The 19,335-nt window shown below is 32.5% G+C and overlaps 1 protein-coding gene across 14 annotated transcripts in view; it reads right to left on the reverse strand.

The window, feature by feature from the left end:
• Nucleotides 1-19,335, reverse strand: part of R3hdm1 (R3H domain containing 1) — a 174,547-nt gene that overhangs the window by 73,282 nt on the left and 81,930 nt on the right. For 10 of the 14 annotated variants that reach the window (XM_058585382.1, XM_058585381.1, XM_046463691.2 and 7 more), the window contains 6 exons: nucleotides 11,942-11,983; nucleotides 11,360-11,449; nucleotides 7,306-7,420; nucleotides 5,829-5,907; nucleotides 225-284; nucleotides 2-142 (listed from right to left, as the gene is read on the reverse strand). In XM_058585382.1, coding sequence (XP_058441365.1) covers nucleotides 2-142; nucleotides 225-284; nucleotides 5,829-5,907; nucleotides 7,306-7,420; nucleotides 11,360-11,449; nucleotides 11,942-11,983 — 527 coding nt within the window. Of the gene's footprint in view, nucleotide 1; nucleotides 143-224; nucleotides 285-5,828; nucleotides 5,908-7,305; nucleotides 7,421-11,359; nucleotides 11,450-11,941; nucleotides 11,984-19,335 lie in introns of those variants that run through there. The other 4 variants (XM_046463695.2, XM_058585380.1, XM_058585383.1 and 1 more) reach the window with 3 other exon arrangements.

Here is a 19,335-nt window from a genome sequence, read left to right on the forward strand (position 1 = left end):
CATTCTTGTATTGCTAGTTTTGTTTACTATGACAGACTTCCCACTCTGATCAACATTGTGGTCTAATCCAAAGTAAGCGGCTACTCTGTGTAATAGCATCCTATGGTAAGATGTCATTGGGGGGAATTTTTTACGTGGAGACCTAGAAGTAGAAGAAAAACCAATTTAGTAAGTCAAGAAGAACTGTGATGATAATTTTTTTCTTGTTAAATGTCAGGACTTACTCATTATTACCAATGAAATCTAAAATTTCTTGTTCCAATTTCAGCAGCATCATTCTGTCCCTGAAACAAAGTATGAAGACTTTTGTATGTAAAAGCTTAATCATAAATGCCAACAGGTTATGAATTTTCATAGCTATTTTCCCCTTTATACACTTAGAACTATCATAAGCTTGATGTGAAAATATTTACATGCTTTCTAACAAATGTTTTAAGATACTGAAAAATGATTTTTTTCTGTTTAAATTTTCATTATGGAATTTTTCACACACAAATGCACACCTGTGGAGAGAGTGTGTAATATACACACAACTTTAACAATTACCAAACGTGGCCATTCTTAAATGCATTCTGTTCTGCTAAGTATCATTATGCTATAGTTTGCTCTTAAAATATATGGAGTAGATTAGTTTTTCTTCCTCACTCAATAAAGCTGAGAGTTAGCAGGAAAACAGCCATCTTTACTTAAGCTCATGGCTTTGTTACCATGCTGAACTCCATAGAAACAGTACTCTGAAGAACCTGTATTGCTAATAACAGGAATACTCCTAAGGGAATATAATGCTAGTATGCAGATATCGCTATAGCAGAGAAGTATAAACTACATTACTAACTATCACAGAAAAGAAGGACTTTTCAATCATTCTGTAAATTGCTATTGTGTACTTTTAAGGCTTTGAGAACTATTCCCAGAAATACCAAAGTGAAACCAAAGATGTCCAACATATACAACAAATTAGCACTCCAGGGTCCTATTTAGTACAGTAAGGCTGTAACAAATTAATGGTACCACTTCACAAAGGTGCACAAAACAAGAACATTGCTTTAGTTTTTCTATGCTCTCTGGAAATTTCATGTGCATGTGGAAAAACAAAACAAAACAACCCCTCTCCCGCCAACCTAACATAACCTTAAGGGTAGAAGCAAATCATTCAGTTCTGTCTTCCAAATTTTAAGAATAAGAATTAAGAAAATGATGGGCTGGGGATGTGGTTCAAGTGGCAGCGCGCTTGCTTGGCATGCGCAGGGCGCTGGGTTTGATCCTCAGCACCACATAAAAAATAAAGATGTTGTGTCCACAGAAAACTAAAAAAAGAAACTGAGATCAAAGGGTTAATGGCTCTCTAAAATAAACAGTATATAGGAGAATCTTTTCAAATTTTAATACAGGAGTTAACAGATCTGGATTAGGTCACCTGAAAGTCTATACATCAATCATGAGTTTGATTCTCTCTGTATACTGCAAAACAAGTTTCATAAAACTAACATGCTGAACTCCACAGAAAGTTCATATATTCAACAAATATTTAGTCACATTTTTCACTAGTTTAAAAAGTCAAGAGAAAACTATGTCTACCTGGTGATTTCAAACCCAAAAGCTGAGAAGAAAATTACATTTTAACACAAATTCTAGCAACATTCAATTTTGCCCTCAGACCTGATTCTTTCAAACTCTCTATCTTAGTACCACCTCATACCCAGTGTGTCATATTAGAAGCATAAGAATTTCAGGCCTGTACCATTCTTTTTCTAATTCTCCTACTCTGTTAATGTCTGCTAAAAATTTTGTCTGCCTTTTATTTTTTCCATTGGATCTCTGCCTTGATTATTATAATGGCAGTAAATACTCTTTCCCTGTATATTTCCGTATTTTTTCCCCCAATCTATTCTTTATGAAGCATGGATAATAATATATAATATATATGATGTATTATATAGATTTTTTGGGGGTTGTACCAGGGATTGAATACAGGGGTGCTTAGCCACTGAGCAACATCTCCAGCCCTTTTTATTTTACTTTTTTTGAAGACAGGATCTTGTTGAGTTACTTAGGGCCTTGTTAAGTTGCTGTGGCTGGCTTTAATTTGTGATCCTCCAGCCTAGCCTCTAAGCTGCAGGCATGCGCCACTGTGCCCAGCTGGATAATCTTTTTTAAAAAATTTGTTCTAATTAGTAATATACAATGGTAGAATGTCTTTTGACACATCATACATAAATAGAGTATAACTTCTCATTTTTCTGGTTGTACATGATGTAGAATCACACTAGTCATGTAATCATATATGTACATTGGGTAATAATGTCCGATTGATTCTTCTATCCTTTCCACCCTAATACTCTCTCTCCCCTCCTTTTACTCCCCTCTGCCTAATCCAAAGTACCTCTATTCTTCCCTAACCCTCTTCCCCTGCCCCTTATTATGAATTAGCATCCACACATTAGAAAAAACATTCAGCTTCTGTTTTTTTGGGATTGGCTTATTTTGCTTAGCATGATATTCTTCAGTTCCATCCATTTACCTGCAAATGCCATAATTTCATTCTTCTTTAAGGCTGAAAAATATTCCACTGTGCATATATACCACATTTTCTTTTGGATAATGATCTTTTAAGAATATATATACGTGACCATGTATTCCCTTGCTTAAATCTGCTATGGGTTTCCCACTGCTCTTAGAACTGAACTTCTGTAACATGGCCTACAAGAACAGGCATAAACTGGTCTTCATCAATCTCTCCAGCCTCACTGCCTGACCTAACTCAATTAAACTATTCGTATTCTTGCTTATCTCTGTTCCTTGAATATGCTGTTCTCTTTGCCTAAAATATTCTCTTAATATGCTTTTCTTAAATTCATTTCTTTTTTCAATAGCATTTATCACAATTATTATCTTATTTCATCAGTATTGTTAGTTATTTGTATTATATGTATATTAAAAAACCACCAAATATATTTTTTGCATGGAATAAATTAATGAAATTATTTTATCCAGAAGGTCTTTAAATATCCCTCCTTAAATTTTTGGGGAAGGATGGGGATTTCTATTTCATAAATGTTTCCCCCAAAGAATGTATTTGCTTAGCTTAAGACCTTTTATTAAAATATCTTTATTTTTATTTATTTTTATGTAGTGATGAAGATCAAACCCAGGGCCTCACATGTATGAGGCAAGCGCTCTACCACTGAGCTACAACCCCACCCCTAAAAGATCTCTTTTTATCTCAGCTTTTAGGGTCAATTTATTTTGAGATCATACAATTTTCAGTAATTTTTTTGATATATTTTATACTATTTGTTTATTTTTGGTACTAGGGGTTAAACCCAGGATGCTTTACCACTGAGCCACATCCCAGCCCCTTTTATTTTTTATTTTGAGACAGTGTCTCACTAAGTTGCTAAAGCTGGTCTTGAACTTGTGATCCTCTCTTGCCTCAGCCTTTTGAGTTGCTGGGATTACAGGCATGCACTTGGCTTATACACTCTTATTTTTTTAAAAAAGCATCTGAAGCAGGCAACTCAGAGTTCCATTGGGAAAAAAAAAATTCTAATGTCTCTATGAAAGAAAATAAAATATAAAAATTGTGCTCTTGACACAACAGGACTTTCCCCCTTAAAATTTAGATATATGAATTGCAGAGGATTTTCTATTATTATCTGGGCTGCATACTATTTAAATAAAAATCCCCTGCTTTTAGTAGGACTTGCTAGGCAAATACGAGTGATAACTCAGCTAAGGTTCTAAGTTTTACACCTTCTACCTTTTATTCACAGTGCTTAGTTCACAATTCCAAATTTTCAAATCTACTATCAAGGTTAGGTCTCTTTTGGTTATTGACATAAGTTAAAAGTTAATAATTCTTTGTAGGAGTATTATATATAGGACTAGAACTAATGGATACACAGTTGCTTTTCTTAAGGCATATTAATGTTTGGCAGGTGAATCAAAACCATCTAAAGGTAGACGTACTTACTGAAATTGCTACTGTATAAGCTTTAAAAGGAACAAATACATATTAATTGTTTAAGACACAGTAAACACATTTATTTCAATTAAACTGATTAATAAACTAGTATTTAAAGCTAACACAAAAAGGCAACAATCTGTTAGTTTTCAGTTTTCAAGTCATTGTACCAGAACTAACTTTGGAGAAAGTATGTATAGCTGGTGGACCAGTAGCAAATTAAAAAAGCAGAAAACAATAAAGCTTCTATCTGAACACCTTGTAATTCACTATTTTATATGCCCTGGGTCAAATCTCTGCAAAAAGTAAGAAATAATTTAAATATTACCTCCAATAAAAGAAGTACATATAAAACCTACACAACATGGCTATAAAATTCAAAAACAGGAATAAAATTAGTAGTATAATCTCTGTCAAAGTGTTCTTCAGGTATATAGGTTCTAATTCAGTAACGATTGTACTTAGGCCACTGAAAATATTTCTTGCAAACAGAAATTCCAGATAACTCATTATTTAACAGTTAAAATTGAGTTTATTTATTGGGCTAATAACAAAATAAAGAAGATTTAGTGATATGAAGAAAAATTTCAAAATGCAAATGATCCAGAAAGGAAAAATTGTTTTGAGTTGGGGGTCTTGCTAAGTTGCCTAGGCTAGCCTTGAGCTTGCAATCCTCCCGCTCCAAATTCTTGACTTCCTGGGATTACAGGCATGTGCCACCATGCCTGGATTAAAAATTGACTAAATTTTCATATCAATAAAAACAAATCTAGAAATTACCAGGCAATATTTCATTCTGAAAACTTTAGTGAAAATTTGCTGTACTTACCACTAATTGTGGGACATTTATAACTGGCAATTAGCCATTTGCTTCATTGAGAAAATAAGCCATTTATTAAGTAAACTTTATTTTTCACAAAACTTAATATTAGCTTCAACTTCCTAAACCCACACTGATATTAGTAAAAACAATTTTTTCATTGTTCATTAGACATCACGAGTTGTTAACTTTTATATACTAAAAAAAAGGCAAAGAAAAATAAAGTACTAATGCATGCTACAACATGGATGAATCTTGAAAACCTTATTAAGTGAATTAAAGTCAGTCATTAAAAAACATGTTATATAATTTCATTCAAAGAGATGTCCAAATCGGAAATCTATAGGAACAAAAAACAGATTAGATTATAATAAAATAATAATTTCATTATTACTATTAGCATAGGGATAGTTAGAGGTTACTGGGTTCTTTTCAGGGTGATGAAAAAGTTCTAAAACTGTGATACTTGTGCATATCTGTGAATATACTGAAAACCATTAAATTGTACATTTAAAAATCTGTGCAGCCAACTTAAAAAACTTTTGCATTTGTTAAAAAAAAAAAGCTTTGGGGGTAAATTGGAGTTTTTTTTTTAAAAAAAAGCTTTGGAAGTAAATGTTTGCCAACTCAGCAATAAAGAACAAAAATTCTGCATTTAATTACCTTTAAGATCTCATTATAAATGAATACAATGAATTCTTAATTTGGTTGGGTGCACTATGAGAAGCCATATATTTTTCTTTTTTTCTAATGACTAATACCATCTCTCAATTTCACATCAGAGCCTATCTTGGTGATTTTGTATTTCCTCAAATACCTAAAAGTTATGAATTTTTACATCATGATAACATGCATAATGCAAAAAAATATTTATACATGTGCATACAGTAGACCAACAACATCTGAGCCCTAAAAAACTAAAATGCCTTTGGGGTACTTCAAATATCTGCTATCTTACTTTAATACTCTAACTCAATAATGAAAATATATAGCAAAATTATTGTACTCTAGAAGCAATGTAAACCTTATAAATATAATTTTTACCTGGGATTGTTTTTTAATGTATTTACTAAAAATTCATGTAGATCTATGCCAGTTGAATCAGTGTATTCTTGACTGGAATCTAAAAAACAACAACACAAAAATCCAGTATAAAGTTGTTTGAAAACAAATCCTTTTCCCTTTTACATCTGATGTATACTTTAAACGAGATGCCCCACATTTAAAAAAAAAAATTGACAAAGTAGGAAAAGAAATTTATCAACTCAAATGATTACAATTTTTCTACTCTTGTATAATGTGCATGACATAGGTTTATATAACTACATGGACATGCATATTCTTAAAAAAAATGAACCTCTCACACATGTCAGAATAATTTACTCTGAATTCTTTTAAGATTCTCTTACATACTCACCACACCCTCATATTAAAAAATACTTCCTTAGGTAAAAAATTCAAATGATTTAGATAATTAACCATATTTGTATCAAATTAAAAGTTCACCTCACTTATGAAAGTAAATGGAGACAGTAATTTTGAAGTAGATAAGAATTTTAGTTCTCCAAGAATAATTTTACGTATTTAGAATTCTTTCATGTCTACTAGCAAAGGCTTGCTTTCAAAATATTTTTTAAAGTCATGTTTCTTTCCTTTAAAATATAATATCCTTATGCAGTTTATAATACTCATGAACATAACTGAAATGATGGTGAAGACTTTCAAAACTTTTTATGAAAGATAAACATTCTGGGTTTCCAAGAATAGTCTTATGGGGCACTAAATATCATGGCATCAGTTCTTTATATCATAAGGAAATTAATGAAGTATATACATATATGTATATGTATAAATATATATGTGTGTATGTGTGTGTGTGTGTGTGTATGTGTGTGTGTGTAAAATAAGTTGCTAAAGTCTCACTAAGTTGCTGAGGATGGCTTTGAACTTGCATTCCTCCTTCCTCAGCTTCTGGAGCTACTGGCATTACAGGTGTGCACCATCACATCCAGTTTAACATACCATACAAATTATAATGATTTCAGTATTTCAGTATGAAAGACAGACAAGCAAGATCAAGTTGAGTATCTTCCTTAGTGATGAGTATGTGCTGCCTGCCATTTTTGGCCAAAGCATCTAACTGATGTGCAGAAGTATGTTAGACCAGATAAATAAATACTACAGGGTCTCTCTCCAGTCTGCCCACCCCCTTTTCTTTTTTTTTTTTTTTTTTTTAATTTTATACTGGAGACTAAATCCAGGGCCCTTTCTCACTATGACAAAGGGCCCAGTACTTCTCATTTTTTATACTGAAACAGGGTTTTGCAAAGATGCTAAGGCTGGCTTCAAACTTAAGATCCTCTTGCTTCAGACTCCTGAATTGCTGGGGTTTCAGGTGTTTGTCACCATACCTGGGCTGCTCTGAGTTGTTTTTAATACAGTTTTATTATATATAATTATTGAGGGATAAAGGATGAAATTATTGAGAGTGAAACTAAAATTATGTTAAAAAATTGCAAACCTCTTGATAACATTTTTCTGGGCAACTTATCACTGGCCTTTTCTTTTTCTGCTTCATCTTTCAAGGGCTTCTCCTCTTTTTCAAATGACTGTGATAACTGGATCTGAATTTTTTCCTGTTGGAAGGCAAAATCAGTTATCCAATGAAAATATAAAGCAATTCATATAATACCACAAGGTTATATTTCCTGAGCAACACACAATTGTAGAGGAAGGAAAAAAATTTTAATTTTGCCCAACTGAAAATTTCACACTAGAAAATAACTAAAAAATATTTATTACTTTTATCAATATCTTGAGAAAAATGCTAAAATAATGTTTTCATTGGACTCTATCAATTGGAAGACATCTTAGAAATTATTTTGGACAAAACAAACATTTCCTATTAAGTGTATCTGTTTTTACTTGTAAGCCCCTGGAAGGTCAGAACTAAGGTTACCTTAACCTATTTTTTCATGCCAAGCAAAAGCATGGTAATTATCATCAGTCATGACAATGGAAATGCATGAGTGTTGAGTCAATAAACCTTAGGTTTCAGAGTAAAAGCACACATTTCCTTCATTCTCCCACCACAAACAAAAATACAAAATTTCCAAAATCAATGACATATAACTTAAAATGATTATTTCCTATTTAATATTTATATATCACTGTGCTTCTTTCAATTACCACAAAGTTGTTTTAGAAATATTTCAAAGAAGATTGAGTTCCTTCAAGATATATAATGCTGAACTGTAAAGAAAACCACATTCTATAAAACCAAAATGGAACACTTTGTATTTTATTTTAAAACAATCTCATTCGATGCAACACAGAACCCAATGGAATTACTGGAAATTAATTCATACAGCCTGAAAAGGGTAAAAATCATGTTGAGCTTTCTTTATTTGGGCAATGTTATAAAGAAAGCTAGGATCTATTCCAGACCATTTGTACTAAAGATAAAAGTTTAGTCTATTGAGTACTAAGTTAAAATATGTACTAAAAATTAATATTAAAAAAAGTTCAGTGTATTTTTAGACTAAGTTATAGTGTTGTTCTTTTGTGATGAAAAACATCAAGACAATTATCTAGCTTTTCTGGATGGTGGTGGTGGCAATAGAAGCAGTAAGTCAGTATCAAAGAGGATATAAATTTCAGGGTTTTCAAATTTGCAGCTAGTGGAATTTTTTTACTTATATATCTACTCCCACAATAGCCTTTACAGAATCTTGATCAAACACATTTTGCTGTTTTCATCTAATTTTTGTTCTTTTAATCTATTCCCTCTTAGTTTGTGCTCAGAATATAGTGTAAATGCTGTGTACTGGCAATCTTCACCTGGATGATGGACATTTGCTTTATCCTCTGTTTTTGCTTACCCAAAACACTTGAAAACTTATTGCATTCATCAACCAGTTTGTCATATTTTTCACTGTGATTAATTTCTAAGGCATTTTCCTTCATCTTTCTGTAATTGTAAAGCAGGCATTTGGAAATAAATTTCAGAACTATTTTTCATAAGTAGAACATTTAGGAGTTTTCCTGACTTGCAGCTTCTTGTTACAAATCCAGATGGGGAAAAAAAATTTCATATTACCTCCTCTTAGACAATCACTCAAAGGCTTTTCCAATGACTAGCAGATTTCATTTCCAATACTGCTCCTAAAGCCATACATTTACGTTCTAGATATTAAATTATTTAATCAAAATGAATGGTATTAAAAAAATCTAGTAGACTTAATATGAAAGGACTTAGTCTTCAGTTGGCCTTTTTTTTCCCCCCACTAGTAAATAAACAAGACATATTTTAAATGCTGAAATCCTTATATATAAACTTTTCGGACCACAGAAAACTGGAGCATCATAAAAAGCTGTAATTCCTTTATTCTTTACTGTCATTGATATCTTTATTGAGGTCACTTCCCTCTCATAATCTCTCATCAGACATAAGTGACATTTCTCTTTTGATTGCCTCTCAACCTTTTTTATAATGAGTTTTATTCCAAGTTAATTCCTCAAAAATATATCAAGCATATTAGTTGAAAAGTATCTCCAGCATCAAGGATAAGATAGTAGCATATTTCGTTTATTTTCCAGTACTTATTCTGGTGCCATTTGGTTAACTCAATGCTTGAAAAACGTTCTATAAAAGGAATATCTTTTATGCAAAGAGGCAGTAATAATAGGTTAACATCTAAAAAGAAAAAATTATGTCTGAGAATATAAGGAAACATTATATTAAGGAGTAACTAAGTTCTGACATAACCATCTCATTCATTATCCATATGATGTAAACCATTTTTAAAACTGTTAACACTAAAATTATCAACAATGTATACATTAGAATACATTATATATATCCCTGTTATTTTTTTCTCACATGAATTTTCATTAGTCAGATTTATTGAGTATCTTAAGATATTTTTCCTTCAATGTGTTTCCACATAAGGTAAAATACATTGAAAAATAAGAAAAGATGATGATACCATTCTCAAAAATTACCCACTTTTTCTGCATTAATACTCTTACAAATGCCCAATCTTTCTCATGCCCTCAATCTCCTTTGATTATTATACTATGAGGATGAAATGTTATAGAATTACAGTAAACAGAAAGAAGAAATGAATTTTCAAAGAACACTATACTGTTTATTGCTCCATTATGAATAGGTGCATTCTTCACTCTCATTTGTATAAAAGAACTTTCAAAATTTCCTTTTCAAAAAAACATTTTGCTGAGTTTCTTCTTTTTTCTTTCAGAGTATATCTTAATTGTTCAGACTTAACAACCATGCAAAAAGCTAAAGGTATATATTTGAAAATGTTCTCCAGACAATATTACTTAATAAAATATTCTGACTATATTTCTGCTTTTTGTTAGAAAATCTGCTATTTTATTGCTAATATGTATCTATTTTATCAAGTTAAAACATATGTCTATCTCCTAAGGAGCTACATTTAAAAACAAATTACAAAGAATTTTGAATCTGATATTGACACTTGAACAAATATCAAAGAAGAAAGATTTTTAAGAACATTTCATTAACAACTGATTTTATTTTAAAATTTTATTTTCTTTAAATCCTAGAAACAAAGTATGGTGCATATTCTAAATGTGTGCCAACTATCTTTAGTATCTATAGTATGCTTTTAAGAGCATCATCTGAATAAAGGCAAAGTATATTTTTACTTGAATCACCAAATACATATATATTTTTAAAAAAAGATGTGCAAAATGGCATGACTTTTTCTTTTTCTTTTTTTTTTTTTTAAATTAGTCACAGCTTCTTAAATAACCACAAAGTTGCCTCCATTGTTTGGAAATGGTTGGGATACAGGAGCATTTTAGGTTGCTAGACCTTTTACAAAGTAAAACAAACCACTAACATCCCACGTTATCACAATGATGAACAGTGGTGAGAAAAGTCTAAAAACATTTATGCACAAATGTCCCAAATGTAACATGAGATAAAGATCAATCCACGGCTGAAATTAATAGAAAGGTAAAATCATAGCATTAAAAAGAATGTAACAGGCAAACTGGATTATTTGCTTAAATCTCATTATTCTACATTTTTAAAGTACAGATAGAAGAATTAGAAGTATGAGACAACTATTAAAGAATTACTTTAAAATGAAAACTGGCTTTACCATGCATTCATCTTAAGTCAAATAATGTATTAAGCTGAAGTCCTGGGCAATTTCTTTTCAAAGAATCAATATTATAAAAATTTCTCAAACTAAAAAGTAAAAGGACAAATTTCATCATAATAATATTTGCTGAAAATACAATTTAATATTTTATAATATTTCAACAAAAATTTTGTAATTATCTTTAAGTTAATAGTCCCAGTTATTATATGATCCCAAAGTTTTACCAAAAGAGAAATCATTATTTTAAGCCTTAGACTAAAGCAAAGAGTTTTTCCAGCTTTCTTATGTATGTTGGTTTTTTTACTTAGTAAAAACAAAACAAATTGAATACACGCACACACACTTAACCATATGAAAAATTTCTCCAGTTCCACCATGTCTTCAAATAACAATTTTTGTTTTGCTTTGTTTTGTTTTTACCTGGTTCTCCTGTGATATCTCTGCTGCAGGAGGTGGTGGAGACTCTTCACAAACTGCAAGGCTCCGAACTAGCTTTAACTTTGAGCTTGACTAGAGAGAAGTATTTAAAATTAACACTACATTTCATAAGTCTAGGGCACATCCAAAAGCCCCCTGGAGTGAGTTTCTAAATTTCTTTATAGTTTTTGCCATGTATAAAAATAGATGAAATGTACAAGTCAAATACATCATTAAGCACCTCTAAAGCCTTTTGTTAAGAGAAAAAGCAAACAACTGCAGTTTGGAAAATTATAGCAATAGCAAGAATGGGAATAATTCCAACTTCAAAACCCAAGAATGGTGAGAAAGCAATTTCTCTATAGATAAAAAACCATCCAAGATAAAAAAGCAATGCACAAAAGCAACTAGGCAAGACAAAAAAGCCCCAAATAAAACAAAACAAGCTTTCTGCCCCAAACAAAATATGAAAAAAAAAAAACAAAAAAAAAAACTAAACTGAATGTAGTGCTATATGAAAACAAGGATTCATCAAGCATGAAGGAAGGCCCTTGGCATGCCAGCACACCAAAATATTTACTATACCTTAGACCTTTTTCCTGTCTGTCCAAATGACTGCAGTGGTCGCTGAACATACAACAAGAAAGATTTGTATTAAATTTCATACTGAGACAGAAAATTTGCTTAATTCATAAACCTAAAACACAGAAAAACTGTGCACAAAGTATGCAAAATGAGGAAATCAAAATTGGTTTCAGAGAAAGAGTATTGATTCCTCCCAGAAGCACACTTGAAGAAATTTCTCTAAAATCCTTCTGTGAGTTGGCATTTTTCTTTAAGTCAGCAAAGAGCCATGATTCTGTGTTAATTGAACTCAGTGGAACTTACAAGGTGATTTTATAGCAAAATAAGATAGACTTCTTCAAGTATTTTATATTTGCTTTATAGCTAAGTTTGGGGGCAGGGAACCTCCCAAAACAACTCAGCAGTTTTAAGTAGCTGAAATCAGAAAAGTTCCAACATTTCTAAAGAGAATGTTTCAAATGCAGAGTCAGAGTCCAACCACACATCTATTGAGCCTTTTGGCAATGTATGAAGCACATCACCAGTTTATTAGTGACAGAATCCTGTTCACCAAGTCTGGGGTAAAGCAATGAAGCAGAGATGAAAGAAAGAGGGCAGACTTACAATATGGATGTTTAACATGACAGATTACCAATCACATAACTGGAGAACCCACTGAGGCAACTAGTTCTAGTTTGTGATATCAGGCTTTGATTTGGGAAAGCAGTCAAAACACCTATGCATCAGAATCAGATAGATTTTTAAAATAGACTTTCTTCCTGCCTCCTTCCTATCTCCCACTCCAAACCCAACCCCGACCAGCACAGGGTCCAGGCATCTACCATTTATACTCAGTAACATCAGGGAGCCAGTTTAGTAACAAACGCAAAACATATGAAACATCCTCAAATCTCAGACTTATACATGTCACATAAGAAAGAAAATGGCCACCATTTTATTCTGACATTCAGACAAAGCCATTTTTTATAGAGTCAACAGAAATAGGAGTCTATAGTAGCAGTACATCATTCTTCCTATTTTGAGTCCAAAGATCTTCAAAGACAAGAGCATGATATTCTTAGGATTTTGACTCTGGATCACCAAATCAATAATAAAACAAAAGAAAAATCAGGACAAAATTAAGAAAAATGACTTTGTTTCTTATAGAGAATAAAATTCTATGTATGTGTACACATACACATATATTAATGCTGCCTAAGAGGGCTTCTGCATGTTGGTACTGTTTTCTGTTTCTATTTGCTCTCTTCTTTAATCTGGTTAAAATAAAAAAAAAAGTCTGTAACTTACATACTAAAAGAAAGGAAAGAAGTTATACTACCATAGAGTCAAGGCTTATAGGAACCAAAAAAAATGAGAGAAATCTAATAAATGGATACCAGGATAATGCACGTGACTAGAAGAGTTCTAAGAAAGCAAAAAGGAAATTAATTTGTGGCTTACTCTTGTCCTATGCTTTCAACCCTTGCAATTATAAGTACTATAGTATAAACCTTCTATTAAAAATGTCTAAAATAGATGATTAAAAGGCAGAAGAGCTGGACTTAAATTTCTGCTGCTTTACTAGGTGACCCTAGTCAAACTATTTCAGTTTACTCTTATCTGTATAAAGTTTACACAGTTTGAACTAATTCGCAGGGTTCTTGAAGAGATTCAGTGAAAGATTTAAAAAAAAAAAAAAGGTGGCTTTGGTATCAGAAAACCAATGTTCTATCTCTGCTTATTGGCCATGAGGTCTTTGATAAGTTACTTAATTTATCAGATGCTGCTTTCAACCTATAAAATAAAGATGATGCTATATATTGTTCCTATAGTACTGCTTTAGAGTATTCAAAGTCTTACATGTGTATTGACTATCTGTTTTAATTTGTAAGGAGCCTTTGATGATGCTGAAGAAAGATGAGGAAAGACACAGAGAACTAAAATTATCTTAATTTAACATCATGTAACTAACATGTTCTTAGTTTCTGCTATACACTAAACTTTGTGCCAGGAACTGGAGATATGAAAATGAATAAGACATAGGACCTGGTATTAAAGACTGCCCAAACCAGAATGAGCTACTTAAATAGCCAAACAGAACCCAAGAGCTTCACAATCTTAGTCCTGTGCCCGTTACATTACACCTATAAAAAACGTTTTTGTTGTGGATTACACATACACCTGGTAGACAGAATTTTAAAGATGGCCCCCAAGAGGACTCCCAATCTCTACTTATTTAACTGATTACTAATCTAGGTACTGGTATGAAGGGATTGTACACAAGTAACTGAGACAAGTCAGTTGATTTTAGGATACAGATTTAGGATTCAGGTGAGTCTGACCCATTCAACTGAGCCCTTTAAAAGCAAGGAGTTTTCTCAGGTAGAGAATACAAGGGAAAGTCAGACAGATTTAAAGAATTAAATACACCATTGTTGGTTCTGAAAATAGGACAATTTGAGAAGTACTGACTAGCCTCCTAAAAGCAGAGAGCCCAACAGCCAGCTTGGAAACCAGGACCTCAGATCAACAGTAAAACCTCATACCAACAGTAAAAAAGTGAGTTCTGCTAATAACTGGAATGATCCTTAAAAGCATGATTCCTCAGAAAAGGGCGCAGTCTCACTGACACCTTTAATTTTGGTCCTGTAAAACAGCAGAGAACCCAACTGGATCTACTATGAGCTGATAAATGAGTGCTCTTTTAAGTATAAGTTTGTGGTAATTTGTTACACAGTAAAACGAAAGCACTACTACGTAAGTAAACCATAAACTGCCTAAGTGGCATTATTCAATAAAATTAGGTATTATTTCAGTTCAATAGCAAAGAACAAAGTTATATAATGTATTCTAAAACACTGCCATACACACATAACAAAGCAGAGAAAAAAGTTCTATTTATGAAGTTAATATCCTTTATTTCATATTTGTTATCAATCTGGCAGTTAAATTTGGCTTAAAATAGGAATTCTCCAAATTTGGTATATAATTATTTTAAAATCAGATTTTGTCATTTACAGCACATTTTCATTCTTAGCAGAATTTTGCTGTCAGAAAAAATGTGGCAGCTAGTTTAACAGATCTTAACTAGTTCAAAGGGATGCTAATTAAATTAGAATTTAGAGGGTTTAGAGACAAAGCACCAATTTATAATTTACACTGTTCTACAACGAAGTATAGGACAGGAACTAGGCCAACAAGTGGGTACAGAATATGCAACAATGTTAGTAGAATTTCAGTTTGAAACTAGTATTTAATGTATGGACAGAGCTGCCAGCTACCAGAATTTGGAGAATTGGGAACCAGAATAATATTCCTGGGTTATACAATGTTAACATAAAAATAACTGCCAATCTAATATCACTGAATTAAGAGGAAATGTGACTTAATTCAAAAAGGGGATCATTTTCCTTTATAATTAATAACTATTATGAAAGAAATTTTAATTTTAATGAAACCTTTAACTAAGACTCTTAACAGATCTTGAAGAGCTTATTCTCACCACTTCTCTGGATGGTAGTAAGGGTTAATGGTAATTATGTGAAAGAATATAATGAATAAAATGTCTAGGCGAAAGGTCAGAAGCAGTAAAAACAAAAGACACCATGCTGCCATTTGAAAGAGAAAACAAAGTTTTTGGAGGTAAGGGAGCTAACTTTAAAAAAAAAATCAGTAAACCAACAAATTAACACAATCACTAGTTTATTTTTAACACTTAACCTTCAGACCATAGAGCACAGGGTTGAAATCCAAAGGTCAAAGTCTTACACTATAAGGAAAAGTTCCCAGAGAAAGAAAGAGAAATAGAATTTCTGGTTATCTATATATTAAATGAAGGCAAAGAATCTCCTCATCCTATTGGTGATATACATGAAAATCACCCAAGGAAATAAAAATAGTATATAAAAACATGTCTACACTTACAAAGTATGATAAACATCTTCATACATGTCACAGTAAAGTATTGTGAAAAGTGAACATATTTATAAGGTCTGTCATATATGCACATGACCCAGGTTCAATAGAAAGAGTACCAAGTTCTAGAAAGAGATTTAAAAAGTAAATTGTACCATGGGAAGTGAAGCAAGAAGTTCTAAAAAGAGAACTCATTCAAAATTAATAAAAGACAATAAAACTACAGCATATAAATAGGGTTAACAGAAACAATAATTATTACATTGAAATTTTAGGGAGTTGTGTTAAGAAAGAAGTTTTACTTTTTATTTTAATATTTAAAAAAATCCATCTTGCATGATAATAAAGGGACAAATTTGAAAAACCATTTAGTTGTGTTGTAGCTCATAAATAATTACTAATAATTATGATGATTATAATACTATTGTTAATACTATCTCCCATTTGTAAGGCTCTCTGTGTTAGGTACATTATACATCCTTTTAAAAAAAATTCTTTATACATTTTTCATTGGTGCATTATAGTACATAATGATGAGATTTGTTTTCATATAATCATAAATGCACACAATATAAAAATATACTTTGGAAAATATCACTCCCAAGCACTTCCCCCCTTCCTCCCATCTCTTGGTCCCTTCTCTTCTACGGATCTCCTTTTGATTTTCATGACATCCATCCCCATCTTTTCCTTTTTTCTCTCCAGCACTACATTACACACATCCTTTTTAATCTCTGAATGACAAATAGAAAAATGATTTGCATGATTTCACATAGAGGCTTTTATTTGATGGCTTAAAAAGAAACATCTTTGTATGTTTCATCAATTAAGGAATTTATTGCCTACTCCTTTGCTCTCAATATTGAAAAAGTGTGGCTTTGTGCCCTGAATTTTTCTGAGAGCCTTATTAGAACACCATTGCTTTCTTTCCTCTTATCTTGCTCTTTTAAAGAAATGTCTTAGAACTAATTTGGGGAATAGAAGACATAAGAGTCTCAGCTTTATTATCAAAAGGCTTACTAAAGGGCTAGGGTTGTGGCTCAGTGGTAGAGCACTCCCCTAGCACGTGCAAGGCCCTGGGTTCGATCCTTAGCACCACATAAAAATAAATAAATAAAACAATGGTATTGTGTCCAACTACAACTAAAAAATAAATATTAAAAAAAAGGCTTACTAAAGAAACTGGGAATGTATTCAACCCTACTTTAACTGAGTCTGTGTGTTGAAAATTCATTCATACACATTAGAAGCTATTCATGCATTCTGACAAACAAGGCTTGCTTAGGTGATAACAAAAATCAGCTCTCTTCTGTACTCCACAACAAAGATTACCAACACAATTTGGATTGGCTATCTTATTTTTAAAAAACAGTTGACAAGGGATTGGGGAGTAAGGAGGCATTGTTTGAATTGTTCCAATATGTTTTGGACTGTGTATACACAATCTTTACCCAGTACCTTAGAGGTACCAAAGGAAGATAAAATGTTTAATAGTTTTAGAATAGGTAACTCCATACTAATCAGACTTTTTGTTTGATCCTCAGTATCATACCACACATATTAATAAAACACACAGTTCCTTGTTGATGCTGAAACAGATGACTTTCACATTATTTTTTGTAAAAACATAGGAAAAGTTACTTTCTGGTTTTATCTACTTCCATCCCCAATTTCTATTTCTTTAGTCTCTTCTGTACATTCATTTCAACTGTTGTAGTCCCCTTGCCAGGTAACTCTGATGGAGGCATCTTGAACCCCAGAAACTCAAAACAGAATCAATTTTTCATACAGTAAATGCTAAATAAACATTTGAAGAAACAGTAAAGATCGTATTTGATGAATTAACATAAAATAAATTCTCACTTTTTCCTCTTCCAAGTCTTTATAGTCACCATGCTATATGGAACATGAGATCAAAGACCTTGCCTGTTTTTGTTTATTATATTTCCTTGGCACAGAACAGGTTTTCTTTTCTTTTTTGGTGCTGGGGATTGAACCCAGGGCCTTGTGCACGTGAGCAAGCACTCTACCAACTGAGCTATATCCCCAACCCCCAGAACAGGTTTTCAATAAATATTGGGATTGGGCTGGGGTAGAGTTCAGTGGTTTTTGGAGTTAAGGGAGCTAACTTAAAAAAAAAGTGGTTTAGTGCTTGCCTAGTATGCACAATGCCCTGGGTTTGATCCTCAGCATCATACCACACACTACTTGTGCGCGCGTGCACACACACACACACACACATGAAAGAAAGAAGAATAAAAAATCTCCTGAATTACCTGTACAAACAACTGAGCCATGATGCAATAGTGGTCATAAGAATGTTCTTATGCTTATTGTCAAGGGCAATACTTAGACATGGCAGGAAACACAATAATACAAGTTAACCATGTGTTGTTAAACACAACCTGGAAGAATGTTCATTAGGTGTAGAAAAGAGACTAAAATGAAATACAATTTCAATCACAAATGCAATAAAATTTTAGCAGATTTTCTCTGATACAATCAAGATACTGGCATGCTGCCATCACTGCAGTGTACTAATTACAGGGATGAAAATTTTTTGTTATTTTAAAAAGTGCTGTTACTAAAAATGACTGGAAAAAATGTGCTATTCTTAATTTCTTTGATAATTACTACTTGACTATGCTTAATCAGTGGGAACTAAGTACTTTTTTATAGATGTAGGAGTTGGTATCTGTCTAACATGGTGTGTGGCACATAACAGGGAGAAATAGTTTTTGACTGAATAAAGGAATGAGATGATCTTTAAAGAAGCTTTCTTTAATTGTCTTAAGAAAATGGTGAAGGTAGAATTTTTGGCTTGCAGACCTCAAAGTCTTTAGGAAACAGAAAAAAAATGATAGAATAGTTTTTCTATTTTAGGATAAATTTTTGTGGTACATTAAAGAAGGCTAAACTCTTTCCTACCAAGAGATGGGGTCTAATTTTCCATCCTATGAGCTGGGGTTATTGACATGTGTCATCAAAAGACAGTGAAACACGGTAGGATGTCCAAACCTAGTTCAAAGCTTTGTTTGGCCTGTTGGAACATTCTCTCTGGGACTGCTGAGGTGCTACATAAGAAGTCTGACTATCTTGGATTGCTACATTGGAGGGATCATGGATGGATGCTCCTAGGTCCACATGAGTCCAGCATTCCAGCCATTCCTACCAAGATGCCAGACATGTGAAGGAAGCAATCCTGGATCTTCCAGGCTAGCCCATTGTCCAGTTAAATACCAGCAACTTTTTGAACACCTTATAAAATACAAAATTTCACTCAGCCAATTGCTGCATCATTTCCTGACCCACAAAATCTTACTAAAAAAATTGTGGGGCTGGGGTTGTAGCTCAGTAGTGGAGCGCTTGCTTCACAAGGGTGAGGCACTGGGTTGGATCCTCAGCACCACAGGAAAATAAAATAAATAAAATAAATAAAATAAAAGTATTGTGTCCATCTACAACTAAAAGTATTTAAAAAAAATTGTTAGCCTGTCATT

Source organism: Marmota monax, unplaced genomic scaffold, assembly GCF_021218885.2.
Source record: "Marmota monax isolate L192 unplaced genomic scaffold, Marmota_monax_Labrador192_F-V1.1 WCK01_AAM20220418_F8-fsc00034, whole genome shotgun sequence".
NCBI classification, from domain to species: domain Eukaryota; kingdom Metazoa; phylum Chordata; class Mammalia; order Rodentia; family Sciuridae; genus Marmota; species Marmota monax.